We start from the raw sequence: 20,228 nt of genomic DNA on the forward strand, positions 1-20,228 counted from the left end.
AAAACGCAGCGTCAAAGGTGTGTGCCTTTTTTGACGTCACACTGTGCGCCACGTTATTGTTTCGGTGAAATGACAAAATACTGTTACTTGTACTCTCTGCAGTGTTTAAATGCTTACATATACACACAGTTACTGTCCCTCCACACATACGACTCTGTTCTGCTTCTATGCCCCAGCTTTGTTTACTTTTTCCCACTGAGGCTTCTAGGCTTCTGATTGGCCAACATTTCTACACGGTTAGGAATCTAGCGCCACCTGTTGCTTTGGCATGTTCATAGCAGCGTTTTCCTTCACTTCTGCGTTTACGTGTGGACGGGACTATTTTTTAAAACGAAAACGGAAAATCCCCGTTTCCAAAAATACCCGTGTACGTGTGGACGTAACCAGAGACTGCAAGAATAACTTCAGTTCTGTCCGTAATCATCAATATGTTTGTGACTGTAAGGTTACAAGTAATCTATTCTGTCCTGAAAACAGAGTTCACAATGATGATCAGGTACAATGATCAGTATCTGATAATAAAAAAAATTAAATAAATTATAAAATATGCAGATTTCACATCTTTCATTGTTGCATTAATTAAAATCTAGAGATATATATGAAACAGTAACAGTGATGCAGACACACTAATGATCTGTTTAGCTTAAGAAAACATGAACTTCTAAACATTTGAGCTACCGTTTAATGTTCAGTGCAAGTTTAAAGAACTTCTTCATTTTTACACCCTTAAACCAGAGTCCAGCTCAAAGCCCCTGTCAGTCAGAGCTCAAGCCACACATTGTACAACCAGCTTCCTTTTCTTGGAAGTGGAGCACCTAAGGCGCCGTTAGCCGACAGTAAACTCGCCCAAACGTCACCACTGAGCTCTTTGTAGATAATCAGTTCAGAATCAAGTCAAAGATTAGCAGGCAGAGCTTTAAGCCTGTAAAGTCTTAGAGTCAAAGCTTGTTCACATTCATTTGTGTCCATTACATGTCGATCAAGTCAAACTCTCTACAGGAAGAGCTGGAGACAAACGGTGAGGCTGACGAGATGGAAGAAGACAAAGATGAAGGAGTGAGCAGGACGACCCCCGCTGCTTTGTGATACGGGGCGTGAGGTAGTTGTGGTGGTGTTGGTGGTGGTGTTGGAGGTGCTGGTGGGGTTGATGGTGGTGTTGGAGGCGCTGGTGGGGTTGGTGGTGGTGGTCGTGGAGGGTGGAGACAAGAGTGTCCCCAGCGTCTTCGTCAGGAAGGAGTCAAAGGAGCTCACTCTGGTGAAGGTCATGACTGAGCTTCGTCTCCTCCTGGCAGAGGGGCTTGGAGCTGGTAACACGACCGCCTGGAACCAAGAGCCGCCCTGCTTACACATCAGTGGGCCGCCAGAATCACCCTGAACAGACGGAAAGGGTCAGTTATTATTTTAATGTTATATGTTATATTTTCCTGCGACTCAAAGGAAGAGTTTAATACACCTTTGTTACCAGAAAGTTTGGACTATGATTATTATATTTACTTTTAAGCAGCTAAATCCAAGGTCCAGAATAAACAACATGTCAGCAGACAGTGTTATAAGAAGAAGAATCCAGTCATTTACCTGCTGCAGTGCAAACACGTCTGTACAGATGCTCTCACTCGATGATGAGTTCCCACAGTTTACCACCGAGGTCTGAAACTGCTGCATAACTTCCTCAGCTAACATCATGAAAGATAAGAAAATCCTGATGTTTGACTAAAGAAACTGTAAGTGCAGTGGTCCACATGTGTAATCTGAGAGATGGACTGGTGCAGAGTCTGGGCAGAACTCTGTCAGCCTTCATGTTGCTGACTCACCTCCTCCTCTTCCAGGACTCCAACCGGCCGCCCAGCACGCCAAGCCCTCGGCGAAGGTTCTCCCGTTGTCCAAGCAGATGGGCTGGATGTAGTCGGTCAGGGTGGGCTGGGCAGATAGACGGAGGATGGCTATGTTGGTCCCGGTCGTGTTGCTCAGAGTGATATTTGTCACATTCAGCGTCACCTCAAAGGGGTTGGATCCATTTAGCTTCAGACGCCCCAACACGACAGTCCACTCGGACGCTACAGGGGAGCTGTGGGAGGAACGAAGCACACAAACATAAACTTCATCAGCTTCAAACAAGATCTACACCTTTACACTCAACTTCATGGGACCCAAGTTTTACAGACTTGATCCTGGTGACATTCAGGCCTGGTTCTAATTAAAGAGGTGAAGCTACAACGGCCCTGAGAGGTCAAACAGACTTCAACTGAAGAAAGAACTAGCCAATTGAAAACCTGCTACAGCACAAAATACAACGGAAGTTAAATGATGTCATGAACTGTCTCATAGGAAGTGACAAGGAAAGAGTCCACACAAGAAGTTCACCTAAATTTGAGACACTTTATTAAACATAACCAATAGACTGATGCCTATGGAAGAGAGAGGCTGAGCACTTCATCTGAGCCAGCTTTAGCCGACAGTCCTCCCGTACTAGCTAAGAAATAACAGCAGGTCATGGCTTTCTTGAGTGGGAGCATCTTGAGTGGGAGCGTCAGCATCACAGACTGCATTACGGATTACATGAACTTCTGTGTGGACAACACCGTACCCATCATAAAGGTACGGTGTTTTTCTAACAACAAGCCATGGATGAATCCTGAAATTAAGGCTCCCCCAAGGAGAAGAAGAGAGTCTTTAGATCTGGAAGTGAGCGCTGTCCAGAAGAAGCTGAAATGAAAGATAAGGCAAGGGAAGGAAAAATACAGGAGGAAGACGGAGGAGCAGCTGCAACAGGACAACATCAGTAACCCAGTGGATACTGGACTACCTCACAGGACGCCCACAGTATGTTTGGACCAGAGATGGGCAGTAACGCATTACTTGTAAGGCTTGACTGTAATCGGATTACTTTTTTCAAGTAACTAGTAAAGTAAGGGATTACTATTGCAAAAACGGTAATTAGATTACCGTTACTTTCCCGTAGGAACGCTGCGTTACTGCGTTACTAAAACCGTGATTTTTTGCGAGAATGTCTCATGACAGTGACGTAAGCGAGTGCGCCGTTAGTGACAACAGCTGTGTGCAGATCAACAATGGATCATATATTGAGTGCAGAGAGAGTATGAGCGTGCAGCGTTTAAAGCGTGGAAGTACTGACCTTACTTTGAGTTTGATTCCATAAAAAGTGACAAAAACATTAGTGTCCGCTGTGCGTGGGAAGAAAACTTCTTTTTACAGCGAAAAAAACCCTAAACTTCCAACAAGCACCGAGTAGCTACGACGTAATGGGAAACTCACAGAGAAACTCACGGATTCTTCCACTGACCGCGGCACACCTGCACCAGGGTAAACCTCCGCCTACCTCACTCCTGCTTTACAGGTGAAAATAGAGCAACAGGACCGCTGAGTCTTTGACTTTATTTATTTTCTGCTGTGTTTTACTTGCATCTATTTGAAAGACTGAGTGTAAACACACAAAATATTTTATTTTATGTGCTGGAATGTGCAGAAAATAGGTTTAAATGTTAAACTAATTTCTTCCAGTCAGAGAATGTTGCAGATAATTAAATTTTTGCTTGATGCATAAAGTTAAAAGATTAAAACTAATAAAACAAGTTTTAAAAAGAGACTTTTCCATTTGATTACATTCTGTATGATGGATTATGTAGAAAAAGTAGAATTGGGCTGAAAGATCTATCGCTTTATCACCTCTTCAGGTTGTAAATCGTGTTTTTAAAAAGTAACTAAGTAACTAAGTAATTAACTCATTCACTGCCAGCCATTTTCAAATCAGGTAACTCCCCACTGCCAGGGTTTTTGAGCATTTTTACTCATTTTTGAAGAGCCACAGAAAACTGTGTGTTATGATCATATAAACGCTGAACCTACCAAAATGAAGAACAGACTCTCTTCTTTCATCCAAAAAAAAAAGCTTGTTTCTACCATTTTCCATTCTTTAGTAATCAGCTGTAGAAGAGAGGTGGGTTCCACCAAAAATGCCTGTTTTGACCAAAAAAAGGGAGAAAACGAGCTTTTTGTGAAAAATCCATTTCAAGCAGAAAAGTGCCTTTGACACTAATATTTCTTGGTTTGTGTTAAGGTTGTATTATAGCCCCTCCCATTGAAAAACGTAATTGACGTCTATAGACGTCAATGGCAGTGAATGAGTTAATTACTTTTGAAAATAAGTAATCAGTAAAGTAACGGGATTACTTTTTTGGGGAAGTAATCAGTAATTAGTTACTGGTTACAAGTAACTTGACCAACACTGGTGAGGACACAGGGCTGTGTCTCTGATACGCTGGTCTGCAGTACGGGGGCCCCACAGGGAACTGTGCTGGCACAGTTCCCTGTGGGGCCCCCGTACTGCAGACTTCTCCATCAACTCCCCACGCTGCCACCTACAGAAGTTCTCTGACGACTCTGCCATAGTCGCCTCATCACAGGTGAGGACGACTCAGAGTGCAGACAGTGGACTCTGGACTTTGTGGACTGATGTCAGCAGAACCACCTGCTGATCAACACCAGGAAAACCAAGGAGTTGGTGGTGGATTTCCGGCAAGGGCGTAGATTTGGCATGGACGGAAGGGACATGTCCCCACCAATATCCAGCGATTATTGAATTGTCCCCACCAATAATTTGATCTCTTCGAGTAAAGAAATCAAACCCGATAGAAAGAAAAAAAAAAGATCTGTCAGCGTCTCATTCACCCAGCGGTGCAGAAAGAGTGAAATTACATTCTCTACTGGAGTCCTACGTCATGTGACAAATATGGCCAATGTGATTGGCTGAGCCTTTCAGGGAGCTCTGTTTAGTTTTAGCAGCGGCAAGCCTGCTGCCAGGACCTGCAAGAAGGAGAGGAGGACGGCAGCAAAGAGGAAGAACCTGGATATAAGAAAGTGTTTTTCAAAGAAACCTGTAAGTCACTTAAAGCCAAGTTCACTCATAAAATGTGTCCGTCATAATAACGTTACAGGCTATGCTAGGCATTGGCCCACATCAGTATAAAAGTGTATGTAACCATGAATAACGTGTTTTGGAAACTAACTGCACAACAGGCAGCACTATTGGTTATCTCAGCCTCGAGCAGCATTTCTAATTTTGATTGAAACTGTCAGAGAAAACTGCAGCCTCGAGCAGCCAGGATATTAGTTTACAGAGGCTGTACCATGTACACCAGGAGAGGCTGGACAGTATAGATGTAAAACCAATATGCCAGCAGTTTATCTCAGTTAACGAGAGGAGCAGGCATGTGTTTGGCTGCTTCACATAGTGAACATTGAGTTGTTGTGTCCATGTCTGTTGCTGTAACAGTAGTTCATGTTTAGAATAAAAAAAATCCAGCTCACTGAGTTGATCGGGGCAACAGTGCCTAAAATGTTGCATCACTTTGCTGAGAGATCTGTTACTTTGTGGTCATCTTAGATGAGTAGTTTTATTGACAAAGCCCAGCAGGTCATTCAGTGTTCCCTTACTGCTAATGTATAAGACATGTTGGTGTACTATAACTGAGGTAATGTTGTTAAATCCTTAAAGTCATATTCTTTTATTGTCATGACTGTATTTGAAGCTGTTTTTATTTTTGTATGATACCTGATTTGTATGGAATATGGTTGAAGTAACCTAAAGTCTAAAATACTTAGTCATTTGTTTAATAGTAATTTAACATTATATAATTCACATATAAAACTATGAATTGTAATTTTAAATGGTTTAAAAGCATGTAGAATAGCATATGTAGGCAAGTATATTTCTCCTTTTATCAAGAAGCAAAAACAAAAAGGACAAAAAAGAAACAGGGCGGGGTTTGGTGGTTGAATCATCCGTCCCCACCAATGCCAAAACCAAATCTACACCCTTGATTTCCGGAGACGCAGACCCACCACACTGACACTGGTGAACATCCAGGGAGTGGACATTGAGATAGTGGACTCTCATAGGTACCTGGGTGTTCACCTGAGTAATAAACTGGACTGGAGCCACAACACTGATGCTCTGTACAGGAAGGGTCAGAGCAGACGCTACCTGCTGAGGCGGCTGAGGTCATTTGGAGCACAGGGAGCGCTTTTAAAGACCTTCTATGACTCTGGTGGCATCTGTCATTTTTTTTTTTTTTTTTTTTTTGGAAGTGACATCAGAAACAGCAGCATGTGACATCACGTGATGGCGGAGCTTCAGTTCATCCTTTGTCATCCTTTTTTTTTTTTTTTTTTTTTTAATAGGACAGGGGGAAAGAATGAAAGAAAGAGGGGGAGAGGAAGAAAGAAAACCAAAGGGGAGAAGAGACGGTGAGAAGGGGGGAAGAGAGAAAAAAAAAAAAAAAAAACTCCTGGGTCACCTGTATGGAGAGAAAGAAAAACAAAAAAAACAGAGGAGACAGCAAACAACAAAGAGCAACATAATAATAAAAAAAAAAAAAGCACCATCACAATAAACTAGCTAGTCATAGATATCAATAGTTACTAAATAATAAACGATATTGTGCAGCACGCAAGATAGACAGCGCACAGTGTGCTTTGAGGCAGCAGCCAAGAAAGCTGTAGTCCGCGTCTGTGAATACCCATGTGTGCATACCTGTGTGGATCAGCATGCTTGCATTCCAAAGGTTTCTCCATGTAATGATCTGCTAGAGAGTGTGGGGGGGCCACAGCCCTGTCCTCTATGGTATCAAGCAGGTATGGAGGAGATCAAAACTCCAGACATCCAGAGGCCCCCAGAACACAAGAGACCAAGGAAGACCAACAGAGGGGCAGCCGCGCCACTGTCCCAGTAAGAGCTGAGGAGAGTCCCAGATGAGGGCTCACTCAGCAGCCGCGGAGCAGAAGCCAGGGGGAGTTGCAGTGACGCGCCCGTGAGCTCCACCGGCCGCCAGCTGTGCCTGAGTGACCGAGCCCCAGGCCGAGAGGCCGGGGGCACCCCACCTCCAAAGTGGCCCGAGCGAGCCCCAATAAGCGGCCGCCAAGGAGTGAGCCGGTGTGTACCCGGACGCCCACCCCCAGATACAAAGAACCACCAACGCACCGATACCTGAAGGAGTCCGCCACCGGCAGGGGAAGTGGTGGTGGGTGGAGATAGGCCTCCAAACCTTGGAGGGCCCGAGATGTCCCCAGAGAGGTGGCGTCTGATACCCAACCTGACATATAGACACAGACATACAGGCACACACAGACACAAACATCCATTCCCACCCTCATGCTCTCATATGTACTTCACACTCAACCGACGTGGAGACAGACATAAAGGGACGCTGTACACACGATCACACTCCCCAAGCGTACTCTACTAACCGGGTCTAGGTACCCTTGCCCCTGGAGGGGGGAACTGCACCCAGACCCAGGTGGTGTTACCCTTTTCCCTGCGGTGGGGAGAGGCAGACCACCCCGACTCCGCAGCAGCAGGAAGGCCCCACACTCCAGACCGCAGTCGGACGGCCCACTCCTCCTAGCCCCCCCGCTCCAGTAGGCCGCAGAGAATGGGGGTGAGAGAAGACTCCAAACCTCCCTCCACCCGCTCATTGTAATGTTGATGCATGTGTGTTCTAAGGTGCATCTGTCATTTTTTACAGTGTGGTATGTTGGAGCAGCAGTTTATCGGCAGCTGAGAGGAAGAGGCTGGATAAACTCATCAGGAAGGCCAGCTCTGTCCTGGGATGCACCCTGGACCCAGTGCAGGTGGTGGGAGACAGAAGGACTCTGGCCAAAATAGCATCTCTGATGGACAGAGTCTCCCAGCCCATGCATGTAGATGTTGCTGCAGAGCTGCTTCAGTGACAGACTGCTGCATCCTCGATGCATGAAGGAGCGTTTCTGCAGGTCCTTCCTCCCTGCAGCTGTCAGACTGTACAATCAGAACTGCTCCCAACAAACACAGATGTTTACATCAGCGCTGTAACTGCAGTATTTTATCAACTGATTCACTCTACAGCCTGGGTTTGCCTCTTATCTGTATGATTTAATAATTACCTCTAAACAGTACTCTGTTTTTGGTAACCATTGTCCTTGATATAAATATGTAAAAGAAAAAAGTGTTTCTGTCCTGTGTACTCTTTGTTTGTATATGTGTCTTTCTTGCTGCTGTTACATCCAAGTTTCCCCTTGTGGGACAATTAAAGGACTATTCTATTCTATCCTATTCTATTCTATTCTATGCCCACAGAGTTCTGGCTGATTGGGGCTGGCTCGGACCGGCTTATCAAAGAACAAGAAGCAGGGTTTGTTCAAAATCCCACAAGGCTGGCTGACATGATAGATAATGGCAGGGCTGTGAGTACTACGCAATATTGATAAGATCTTGAAGAAGAACAACGGGAATTGAGAGACCTGGTGACCAGTGATGGACATTAGACCTACTGTAAAACTGGAAGCAGTTTGTTCACACCAACCAAAACAACCATCTTCATCTCATGCCCCCCCGCATCCCAGAAAATTAATTACTTATTTTCAAAAGTAATTAATTACTTAGTTACTTAGTTACTTTTTAAAAACACGATTTACAACCTGAAGAGGTGATAAAGCGATAGATCTTTCAGCCCAATTCTACTTTTTCTGCATAATCCATCATACAAAATGTAATCAAATGGAAAAGTCTCTTTTTAAAACTTGTTTTATTAGTTTTAATCTTTTAATTTTATGCATCAAGCAAACATTTAATTATCTGCAACATTCTCTGACTGGAAGAAATTAGTTTAACATTTAAACCTATTTTCTGCACATTCCAGCTCATAAAATAAAATATTTTTTGTGTTTACACTCAGTCTTTCAAATAGATGCAAGTAAAACACAGCAGAAAATAAATAAAATCAAAGACTCAGCGGTCCTGTTGCTCTATTTTCACCTGTAAAGCAGGAGTGGGGTAGGCGGAGGTTTACCCTGGTGCAGGTGTGCCGCGGTCAGTGGAAGAATCCGCGAGTTTCTCTGTGAGTTTCCCATCACGTCGTAGCTACTCGGTGCTTGTTGGAAGTTTAGGGTTTTTTTCACTGTAAAAAGAAGTTTTCTTCCCACGCACAGCGGACACGAATGATTTTGTCACTTTTTATGGAATCAAACTCAAAGTAAGGTCAGTACTTCCACGCTTTAAACGCTGCACGCTCATACTCTCTCTGCACTCGATATATGATCCATTGTTGATCTGCACACAGCTGTTGTCACGAACGTCGCACTCGCTTACGTCACTGTCATGAGACATTCTCGCAAAAATCACGGTTTTAGTAACGCAGTAACGCAGCGTTCCTACGGGAAAGTAACGGTAATCTAATTACCATTTTTGCAATAGTAATCCCTTACTTTACTCGTTACTTGAAAAAAGTAATCGGATTACAGTAACGCGTTACAAGTAATGCGTTACTGCCCATCTCTGGTTGTGACTCTCCTCTCTCATTCAAGGCCACCCACGTTGACCGAAGATTGTTGACTTTTGCCTAACCGGGTGAAAGGACACTTTCTCTCAGCTGAACACAAACACACACATGTACACTGACACATACCTACACTACCACCCACCCCCTTCGAAGCTTTTGTCTTCTATGTTGTGAGATGTGTTGACTCATGTGCTGAGGGGTTTTTTCTGTTCTCAAACTGATCTCCCTGTTGAAGCTCAGTCACCAATGAGTGTGTTAGTTCTTCTGTCAGATTCACCCTTTCTCTTGATGTCTGAACTCAAAACTCTTAAAAATTGCTCAGTTTAACATCAGAAAGAGAATTTACTAATCAGAGGGTAACATACTGACTAACTCACCCATCGAACTGAATTATCGTCTGTGCAAAGTTCAACTTCAGCTGCAACTCACCTTGAGAAACACTTGGCGTGGCTCAGCACTGAGTCCAAGGCCACCAGAGTCCCACCGCACACGTGACTTCCATTCTTCTGTAAGCTCGCCATCCACGGCCATGAGCCGGCTGTCGCATCTGAGGTTCCTCCCACAATCCCAGAAGTTCTTGGAGCTTGTCCACAGACCACGGCTGAGGAGAAGAACCAGGGAGAGACAGAAAGAGGCAGGAAAAACTTGGATCACACAAAACCATCACTTCAAGTTCAGGTAGTGAAGAATTCAGAAAGTGTCAGAGAGCAGCAGCTGTATTATCTAAAAGTTTAGAGGAAACAAAGTGTTAATGTGATGGAAACTCACATTGGGGAGTGGTTGGAGGCAATGTGGTTGTAGGTGTGGTGGTGGTTGTAGGTGTGGTGGTTGTGGTGGTAGTGGTGGTGGTGGTAGGGGTGGTGGTTGTGGTGGTGGTGGTAGGGGTGGTGGTTGTAGGTGTGGTAGTGGTGGTGGTGGTAGGGGTGGTGGTAGTGGTGGTGGTGGTAGGGGTGGTGGTTGTGGTGGTGGCTTTTGCAGAGGAGGTGGTTGTGGTGGTGGAAGTTGTAGTGGTTATAGGAGTAGTTGGGGTGGTTGAAGGTGTGGTGGTTGAAGGTGTGGTGGTGTTAGTAGGTGTGGTGGTTGGCACTGGTGGCAGTCCTGTGCAGGAGACACTGAGGTCACTGTTGGTCCCAGTGGACGTGAACGTCATGAAGCCCGGCTGGTTGGAGGAGATCTGGCTGTTGATCCAGGTCTGGTACTGGGATACTCTGGCGTAGACTCCTGGAAAATTAGGCAAGGCGCAACCATTCCCAAAACTGACGACTCCCGCCTGAATCCAGCGACCGCTCTGCTTGATCACCATTGGACCTCCTGAATCCCCCTTTGAGAGCAGAAACATTTACTGTTAGCTGAGGAGAAGAAACTGTAGAAGGTGAAAATGTGCCAAACACAGGTAACAACAATCACCTGACAGGAGTCCTTTCCTCCTGCACTTAACCCGGCACAGATCATGTTGTCAGTGATTGATCCCACTCCATAGTCACAGTTACACTGCCTGTTTCCCACAACAGGAACCTCCACCTCCATCAGGTTTTGTGGAGAAGGAAGGGACACTGAACGGGGTAAAATAAATATATCAGTTTGTAATAAATAACATGTGACTGATTAACCTTCAAACAAAAGGGCGGCTCCACCAAACTTAAAAACAAAGTGTAGTCATGTGTGCAAACAAAGATGGGGAAACATGTTTGTCCGCTGGGGTTGGAGCTCTCTGCAGAACACAGTCACATGACTTTGATGCCGCTCTGTCATCTTGTCCTGTTTTATGTTATTTGAGTATTTTAGATGAAGCACAACAGCTGCTGTTTTTAAACGTGATACAGAAATAAACTTGACACACAGACAGTAGATGGTCGTCATCATGTAGTAACTGTCTAACACCACCTGGGGGCAGTGTCAGATACACAGAAAATATACTTTCTTTTAACCAAGGATCATTTTGACCTGACATCATCGTGCAGACAGCATGTTTGCTGCAGGTCCAGCACTTCCAGACTGTTTAATTCACATAATTATTCTTTCTGGTTTTGAACTCTGCACAGATTTAACCTCATGGAAACATCTTATTGCTCTAAATATTTCTGAGATAGCAAACTTGTTCCCTGTATTATTGTCATCATTTCTCTAAAAACGATCAGGTGTCTTTATGACCCACCTCCCCTTCCTATATCGCCCCAGCCGGTGACCCAGCTGTTAACACCGCTGTAGAAGATGCTGTCTGAAGCTGCCAGGCAGACGGGAGAAATGTAGTTGTTGAAAGTCACCGGTGAGGAGAGCTGCAGGAGGCAGACGTCGTTGTCGTTGGTACCAGAGTTGTAGTTTGGATGTTTGATGATCTGTGTTACTGTCCAAGACGCTGCATTGGGGTTAGATCCCTGTAGACTCTGAAGGCCCAGATTCACAGTCAGACCGGTTGGAGTACTGCTGAGATCATCAGGAGCGACACGAACAGTGCACAGTTGTTACAATTGTTATAGACGAGAAAACATATATAAAGTTTGACTTCACAGCGTCTTTAAATCATGTTTAGAGTGCAGCTTCAGCCTCATTACTCACGTTTCAAAGCAGTGAGCAGCAGTCAGCACCCACTGACTGTTAATGAGGGATCCTCCACAGAAGTGGGACCCAGATGTTTGCAGACTGACCTGCCAGGGCCAGCTGCCAACAGGGGCCGCCTGTCCTCCTACAATCCTGGTGTTCAGAGACGCCTTACCACAAACTGAAGACCGACATTAAAACACAGAGTGAGCATTACTGTAGGAGCTGTAAACTCTCAGCACTACAAACTGCTGAGTGAGGACACAGTGATCCTGGAGTCTACAGTTCACTCACAAACTAATATTCATATGAAACTAAAGATTTATTACACATAAAACTAAATCATTACACAAAGAAGCTTTTTCTTACCATCCAGCTGTGACTCAGACTCTGAAACACAGAAAACAAACCATTTTAAAACTAAAAATCTTCATTTATCTGTCTGTAATAATAGTGGAAAATTGACTGTCTGTGGTTAGTTATAAACAAGCCTCTGAGAAATGAAGCCAACCCCTGCAGTTCCTCTGTTGTCCAGTAGAGGCAGCCGTGAGTCAGTCCCCATAGTTTGCTCCTTCAAAACACCTGTTTTTATAACTCACCTATTTAAACTGTACTAATAAGTTTACGTTATTAGGGGCGTGGTCTCTTTGGCTGAAAGGTGGATGGCGACACAGGCGGCTGTAGCTACTAGCTCTCTGCTAGGCCTCACCTCAGCTAACTGGAGTCCCTGAGCAGGACCTCTGGACTGTTTTTAATGACATCATCTAACCAATAATATGGCTGCTGTACGAACAAACTGTCCAAGAAGGCTGATCTCCAGTTTAGGTGAAATTCTAGGATTTTAACTGGGTGTTACTGAGCACTAATTATCAGGTGTCAGTGATGCTCCCATACAGCTAGCTTGCATTAGCTGATTATCAAATCAAAATGTATTTATATGGCATATTTAAAAACAACAATGTCAATCAAAGTGCTTCACAAATTAGGAAATAAATAAAATAAGACAAATCGACCAAACAGCAACACAAGACAAGACAAAGTTAGAAGCCAGCCAAATGATAGTCAAACTAAGTTAAGACAGCGCCAGGGTAAAAAGATTCATTCAAGCAAGATTTAAAGGCTTCATAGACTAAGAAGTGTGAATGGCAATAGGGAGATTGTTCCACAGTCTAGGTGCTGTAATAGCAAAGGCATGATCAGCCTAGACTTAGGTTGCATTAAGAGCATCTGGTTTGAAGATCTTAGTGCTTTTTTAGGATTAAACACATAGAGAAGTTCTTTAGATAGCAAGGTGCAGTGTTATTTAAGATTTTATAAGTGAGTAAAAGAATTTTAAAATCAATGCAAAATTTATTCATCTCATAATGTTGTTGGTCCAGATCAGCTCGCTCTTACAGCAGACTGGTTTTACCACCTGTTCTGAAGATCATTAACATACAGAGTTTCTGTGTGTGTGGTGTGTGTGTGTGTGTGTGTGGGTTGGGGGGGGAGTTGGGGAGTTGGTTACTGTGTGACTCAGCAGGATGAAAACACTGATGATGTTTATCTCTCAGACAGAAACCACACAGAGAAATACTGTACACACGCTGCACGTTGTAATACTAATACTACTGCAGTATTACTGCAGTTCCTGACGAGATGTTAAAGGAGTCCACTGGTTATACGTAGGCAGTACCTGTGTGTGAGATCACCATCACCATCAGTGTGTTTGTAGTTCAAACATTCAGCTCAGCACAAGCGCCTGATGTTTCTACAGCTGAATATATGTTTAGCCACCCTCCATAAACACTACGTGGTTCATTAGGTTCACTCTGCTTCTGTGGATTCATTCGTTTTGCACTCATAGCGAGGTGTATTGCCATCACAGTAAGTCGCTCAATTCCTGCCCTGAACCATGATGAAGGAACCTGTCATCACTGCTTCAGCCGTCACCATAAACCGACACACATTTTTTCTTCAATAAATGTGATGACTATGCAGCAGTGCCACTTTACAGTGAAGCGCTGTGCTCCTGAGTGTTTTCACCCTCTGAGTCGTACCTGATGCAGGTGTGTGCAGAGAGCTCTTACCTTGGGTCAGGAGCATCAGCCCAGCAGCCAAACACATCACTTTGTAGAAAGCCATCGCTGTAAGATCCAAACCTCCAGACCTGCTGAGGCATAAATACCCTTCCTCTCTCCTCCTCCTCTCTGTCTGCATTAAACACACCTCTGCCAGACACCTAACGACACGCCCAACACTTCCCTCCAGCTCACCTGATCCTCCCCCCATCAGACACGCTCTATTAAACAGGAATTTCAGGTTTCAGGCAGCAATGTTGAACTTTTGAACTAATTATTTAATTTTTTAGGATTAATTATTGATTTCACATCAGGAAATCAAACAGACTGCTACAGACTGAAGCATTTTCTTTAATCTGTTGTGTTTACCTGAGGACCTTTTCTCAGATGTCATTTGTTTTCATCCCCTCAGCAGAATTTCATTAACATGAGAGTCTACAGGCTCTTGGCCCTTGATTTCAAAATCTTGTTTTTAAAAATAAACAAGATCACAGACATTAATTTAATGCATTTTCTTGTTTTCCAAGCTGTGGGATTAATAAAGGCTGTATCATCCTTTTTTATTATTATTATTATTACTGAAGGTCAAGTAAAATTTATTTAAAGATACGTTTAACCAATATAAACTAAAATGTAGACTCAAAGAACATATCGAGTTTGGACATCTATAATGTTTACTGAGATGTTTACACTTCTAGTTATAACTGAGACCTTTTTTTTTTTTGCCTTTCCCGTTTGGATCGTTAACCATCAAAACTGTTGTCTGAGGGCCGAGAAAGATGCGAAGTGGATTTACTTTACCAAGTGGATCATCATGGCCTCGCCATATTGGTCCATTTGATTGACCTTTATTATAATTATGTATTTATTTAATTTGATTTTCGGTTGTTACAGACGGGACAGACATGACTGAGGGATAGGACAGGGAGAAGGAATGAAAGAAAGAGAGGGAGAGAAAGAAAAATAGAAGAGATGGGGAGAAAGGAAAAAAAAAGAAAAACAAAACACCTTGATCACCTGGCCAATCGGCCACCAGGAGTGAGTCGGTACATACATGAGCACCCAGCCCCAGACACCAAGAGCCACCAACACACCAACGTCTGAGGGCATCAGCCACCGGCAGGGAGTGTGGTGAGGGGAGATGGGCCTCCAAACCTCGGAGAGCCTGAGATGTTCCCAGAGAGGCGGAGTCTGAGACCCTACCTGACATATAGACACAGACGAACAGGCGCACGCAGACACAAAGGTGCATTCCCACCCCCATATACACAAACAAATACTCGGCACTCATCCGACACATGGAGACAGACACAAATAGACACTGTGCACACATTCACACTCCCCAAACATACTCTATATCCCAGGTCCAGGTACCCCTGCCCCCAGAGGGGCAACCCGTACCCGGACCCAGGAAGTGTAACCCTTCTCTCTTGAGTGGAGGCAAGCAGACCGCCTCCATATCTGCAGTAGAGGGAGGCCCCACATCCCAGACCACAATATGACAGCCAGCACCTCCTCCTGAGACCATTTTGTAAAATATATACATATTTTGCCTTTTTGTATCTTTTAACTTGAATTATCAGACTCTTCAGAGCGGTAAGTCTCAACATGGTAGGTAATAGAGCAGGTCTATCTGGAAATTATTTTGTTCTAGTCAGACTATCTAGTGAGACTTTTGTTGTTGTGATACAGCTTGTCATATTTGAATGAAAAATTGCATTTTGAACCTGAGGAACAAAACGCACAATGAGAAAACAAGTGGGCCAAGAATGGAGCCCTGAGGGACGCCATGGTGACAACCTCTGAAAGATAACAGATAACTCTCTATCATCATTGCACGGTCATACCGAGTACAATAGTAGAAAGAAATTGGAAACTGTCCTGCGTCTGCACGACGCAGAAAACAACACGACACAGTAACTTAAAAAGTCCAGGGAGGTATCCAATCAGGTCAGCTGTTTGCATTGATTAGGGCTGTTGCCGTGTTGTAAAAGCTGTCATTGAGTCTGCCAGACAGCAGCAGCTTAAACACCCGGTGTCCTGGGTGTGTACATTCCTGTAGGATGCTGCGTGCCCTCTTGACACAGCGAGTACTGTACAGGTCCTTCAGGGAGGGAAGAGGATGCTCAATGATTTTTTGGGCCATATTGATGACCCTCTGAAGTGCAGCTGGAAAACCACACACAGATGCAGTGCAGCACACTCTCAATGGAGCAGCGGTAGAAGACGATCAGCAGCTCCTTCTTCAGAAACTGAAGACGCTGTTGGGCCTTTTTTAAAACCGTCTTACTTGTTTGTTAAGTCACTTGACACTGAATCAGAAAATAAATGTTACTTCGTTTGTAATGTGGTGTAATTACATGATAGTATTTTTAGATTTAGGTTAAACTATTTCCTGCACCGAATTGAAATAAATCAGTCAATGAGTCTTCAGCACTTTTCCTATTCACTCAGATCAGAATAAATATTTGCACAGTTACGTAAAATAAACAGTAAAGGGTAATGGAACATTTTTAAAAGTCCTATTATCAGGAAGAACAACGACAGGCTGCTATCAGGTGAATCTCACCTGTCAACATTCTCGCTGAACGCCACACAGCCTCCTTTCAACTTTGTACGGCACAGTTTGACCTGATGCTTCAGATAATTCAGATTTCCTTCCAAATCAACTCAGACGTCAAACTTTACACATTTACTCACAATTTTACACAGCAGACGATTGTTTATCAATAATATAATGATGTAGAAATACTCTATTTTAACTAAAGTCAGGTTAAAGTAAATTAAAATAAGCAGCAGACGGTGGTAACATTCAAGTCCGTTACACCAACATCAGATTTTCCATGTTTGCAGGTCGTTTTTCACATATATGAGCAATCTGAGAGTCAGCACACGATTATAGTATTATTATGGATTATTGCAGGCTAATTATTACAAGAAATTAATTGAAACCAACGAGAAAGGTGATGACTGAAAAACCATCTGAAGACAAGAAGCAGCAATGGCAGCAAATTCATCCTGAACAAAGAAACAAGGAAGAAAAAATTATGTTAAGGGATTAAAGGAGGACTCATGAAGGACTGAAACTATCTGAAACAAGCCGCTTTAGTTCCTGTCTCTTTAAGAAAGTGGGCTTTCTTCTGATTGGCTGAGTTCTTGAAGGCCACTTACGAGCAGCACACAGAGTATGTGAGCTCTATTGTGTCTCTATTGTGTCTGTTTGTCGTCGGCGACTGTGAAATAAAACCAAAACAATGGGAGTCAGTTTCTGAGACCTCATTATTTCACTAGAATCGGGAAAAGCAGATAAGCCTTCCCAGCATACGTCTTTAACAGAACAACATTCCTGTAAATCTGTGGAAAGCAGGATTTCTGATATAAGGTTCAAATGTGCACGAGGATCCAGGATGGCCTTTGGGGGGATCGTTTAAGGAAGCATCTTCTGTGACTCACCCAGAGATTATAAAAGGCCAAACATCTGCTTTGTGAATGAAACCAATTAATTTCCATGCTTCATTTATCTGCAGTGACAGCGGGACCTGCACACTGGGGACTGTGAACAATAGGCCTGCAGCCCAGTCAGGAATAAACTGGTCAAACTGCATCAGGTTTCCCAGAATCAACGAATGAACAGGAAGTGTTTCAGAACGAGTGAAACGCTGATGTTTCCACTGAGCACATCGTGTTGTGTCAAAAGTGTTTCCCTCCGCACGTCTTTATCTTAAACCTCGCATGAAATTTAGAAACAGAAATATCAGACTGAGTCACCGAGAACATGAACTGAACTGAAACTCACACATACGAAATCAAATCAAATTCAAATGTATTTGTCACATACACAATCATACACAGTACGACGTGCATGTTACATAATAGATAAGAGATGAACAAAGGTCTAAACGATGTACAGAATAAATTACGAATTTAACCTAAGAAGTAAAGTCTGAACTAAAAGCTAAGAAAATGATAACTGTGAAACAAACAAGCTCACCATCCGTAACACAATGAAACAGAGACTGAAAAGAGTTCACACAGAATGACAGCAAGCTTTCAACTGAAGATGGATATGAACCAGAACTCTGGAACATTGTAGCACGAAGCCATAACTCTTCCCCACGACATGTTATTGACCTAATCTTGGTCTGTTGTGTGTGTGTGTGTGTGTGTGTGTGTGTGTGTGTTTTCTAAATGGTCTTATGTCAGAGAATGTTAATATGTTGCTTGTTTGGTTGTTTATTAGCACAATAATTACTAAATAAAAAGTTAAAAAGAATAAAATAAAATGTGCAAATAAACAGTTTACAGACGAGTTACATTATTGTAAAGAAAACTGGTGTAGCTGAAATTCAAATAATTGACGGGGGGAGGCGGAGGCGTAGCACAGGGATCTGAGCCTCTGTGAGTCCCCTTTACTTTATCGATCCACATCTCTAAGCAGCAGTCTGTTCATATTGGTGTGCTCCAGGTATTTCTTTGATGAAAATGTTCAAGGTGGTGGGGTAGTCTTCATCACCTGATGTCATCCCTCCTCTTCTTCGATTCCTCTGCCCATGTGCGATCCTCCAAGCAGAGATGTCATTTCCAGGAACAACCAGAGTACCGCGGGGTCGCTCGTCGAGTCCTCAATGAAGAGCGGTGAATGGAGCTAAAGGGTTAAAATAACTGTTCACACCTGTGTTTCCATCCATCTTCTTCTGCTTATCCAACAAAGCGATGTCATCGAGCGAGAGGCAGGGCACACCCACGACAGGTCACCAACTTATAATGGCACCATTTCTCCCACCTTTGTCTTCCTAACTCCTTCTGGAGCCTTTTAGCTTATAGACAGATAGAACTTCATTCAGAACTTCAGGTAGTTCCTCTGGGAAATATTTATCTGTACAGTTAAACTGATCTGGATAAGTCCTAAAATTTTTCCCAAAGGTTTTTAGAGATGTTGAAACTCCAGAGTCAGGACATGATTACTGAAACTTCTCTCCAAGAAGATTAGAATACGAGCCCATGACCTGCCAGAACTTCTCCACACAAGTCTGCATCCTTCAAGAAAAACATGATTTCCATGCAGGACAATGCTCCATCACACGCGTCCAAGTACTCCACAGCGTGGCTGCAAGAAAGGGTATAAAAGAAGAAAAACTAATGACATGGCCTCCTTGTTCACCTGATCTGAACCCCATTGAGAACCTGTGGTCCATCATCAAATGTGAGATTTACAAGGAGGGAAAACAGTACACCTCTCTGAACAGTGTCTGGGAGGCTGTGGTTGCTGCTGCACGCAATGTTGATGGTGAACAGATCACAACACTGACAGAATCCATGGATGGCAGGCTTTTGAGTGTCCTTGCAAAGAAAGGTGGCTATATTGGTCGCTGATTTGTTTTTGTTTTTGAATGTCAGAAATGTATATTTGTGAATGTGGAGATGTTATATTGGTTTCACTGGTAAAAATAAATCATTGAAATGGGTATATATTTGTTTTTTGTTAAGTTGCCTAATAATTCTGCACAGTAATAGTCACCTGCACACACAGATATCCCCCTAAAATAGCTCAAACTAAAAACAAACTAAAAACTACTTCCAGAAACATTCAGCTTTGATATTAATGAGTTTTTTGGGTTCATTGAGAACATGGTTGTTGTTCAATAATAACATTATTCCTCAGAAATACAACTTTCCTAATAATTCTGCACTCCCTGTACATGCTGATAAATAAACTGTAGGCAGAACAAACCTGTCGTTACAGGTAAGTTTACAGGTGACTTTCTACCTCAATAATGGTAGAGAGGACAGCTTTTGTACCCGAGCTATTGGAAGAGCGTTGGGCTTCATCCAGTTAATGTTGATGGTTGTCCTTGCAGTCTTCAACAAAATATGTAAAACAGCCCTCGCTGAGACATGAAGGGTCCTTCATTTATGTTTCACCATCATGTCTGCAGTTTGGGGCTGTAACAGAATAATGTGGGTTTGATCTCCAACCACACTACAACCTGGCATTTATTACGACCCTGCTGTGTGTAACGAGCCCTCTGTGCAGCTTCTCTTCATCATACACAACTGTAGGTTTCTAAGAACAGGTATTAAACTCTTGTGGGTTAAAATCCATCTTTTTGCTTTACTTCACTTACTGCATCGATTTGGTCCCCCAGCTGACTTTAATATTATTACATTTAATAAGGCCTTTGACTGAACTGCTCTTGGGTCCTTTTCAGTTTTTAATGTCTTTAAGCGTCATTTCTGTGTATATATTAAATCAGATTTTATAATTATGTGTTTAACTTAGAACAGAAGGATCAGGCTG

The 20,228-nt window shown here is 43.3% G+C and overlaps 1 protein-coding gene across 2 annotated transcripts; it reads right to left on the bottom strand.

The window, feature by feature from the left end:
* Positions 1-539: 539 nt before the first annotated feature.
* LOC309705860 (transmembrane protease serine 9-like) lies at positions 540-14,324 on the bottom strand. 2 transcript variants are annotated; one of them, XM_082531906.1, is made up of 10 exons: positions 13,940-14,324; positions 12,240-12,260; positions 11,889-12,051; positions 11,488-11,756; positions 10,740-10,885; positions 10,101-10,653; positions 9,762-9,933; positions 1,812-2,065; positions 1,576-1,673; positions 540-1,371 (listed from the first exon to the last, which is right to left on the bottom strand). In XM_082531906.1, exons 1-10 carry the CDS (start codon positions 14,139-14,141, stop codon positions 994-996), a joined length of 2,256 nt encoding a protein of 751 aa, XP_082388032.1. In that variant the 5' UTR covers positions 14,142-14,324; the 3' UTR covers positions 540-993. The 2 variants fall into 2 exon arrangements, with proteins under 2 accessions (XP_082388032.1, XP_082388033.1); XM_082531907.1 differs by having other exon boundaries at positions 546-1,371; positions 11,488-11,753.
* Between the last annotated feature and the right edge of the window lie 5,904 nt (positions 14,325-20,228).

The sequence above is a fragment of the Aulonocara stuartgranti genome, assembly GCF_965226115.1.
Source record: "Aulonocara stuartgranti genome assembly, chromosome: 4".
In the NCBI taxonomy this organism is placed as follows: Eukaryota; Metazoa; Chordata; class Actinopteri; order Cichliformes; family Cichlidae; genus Aulonocara; species Aulonocara stuartgranti.

Bases quoted from the DNA above. Each gene is read 5' to 3' on its own strand.
- LOC309705860 (XM_082531906.1), bottom strand. From the start codon at position 14,141: ATGGGGGGAGGATCAGGTGAGCTGGAGGGAAGTGTTGGGCGTGTCGTT. The intron at 11,757-11,888 runs GTGAGTAATGAG...TGATGATCTCAG, and splicing joins GCTGCTCACTGCTTTGAAAC to CAGTACTCCAACCGGTCTGA. The intron at 9,934-10,100 runs GTGAGTTTCCAT...TCTTCTCCTCAG, and splicing joins GCCTCCAACCACTCCCCAAT to CCGTGGTCTGTGGACAAGCT.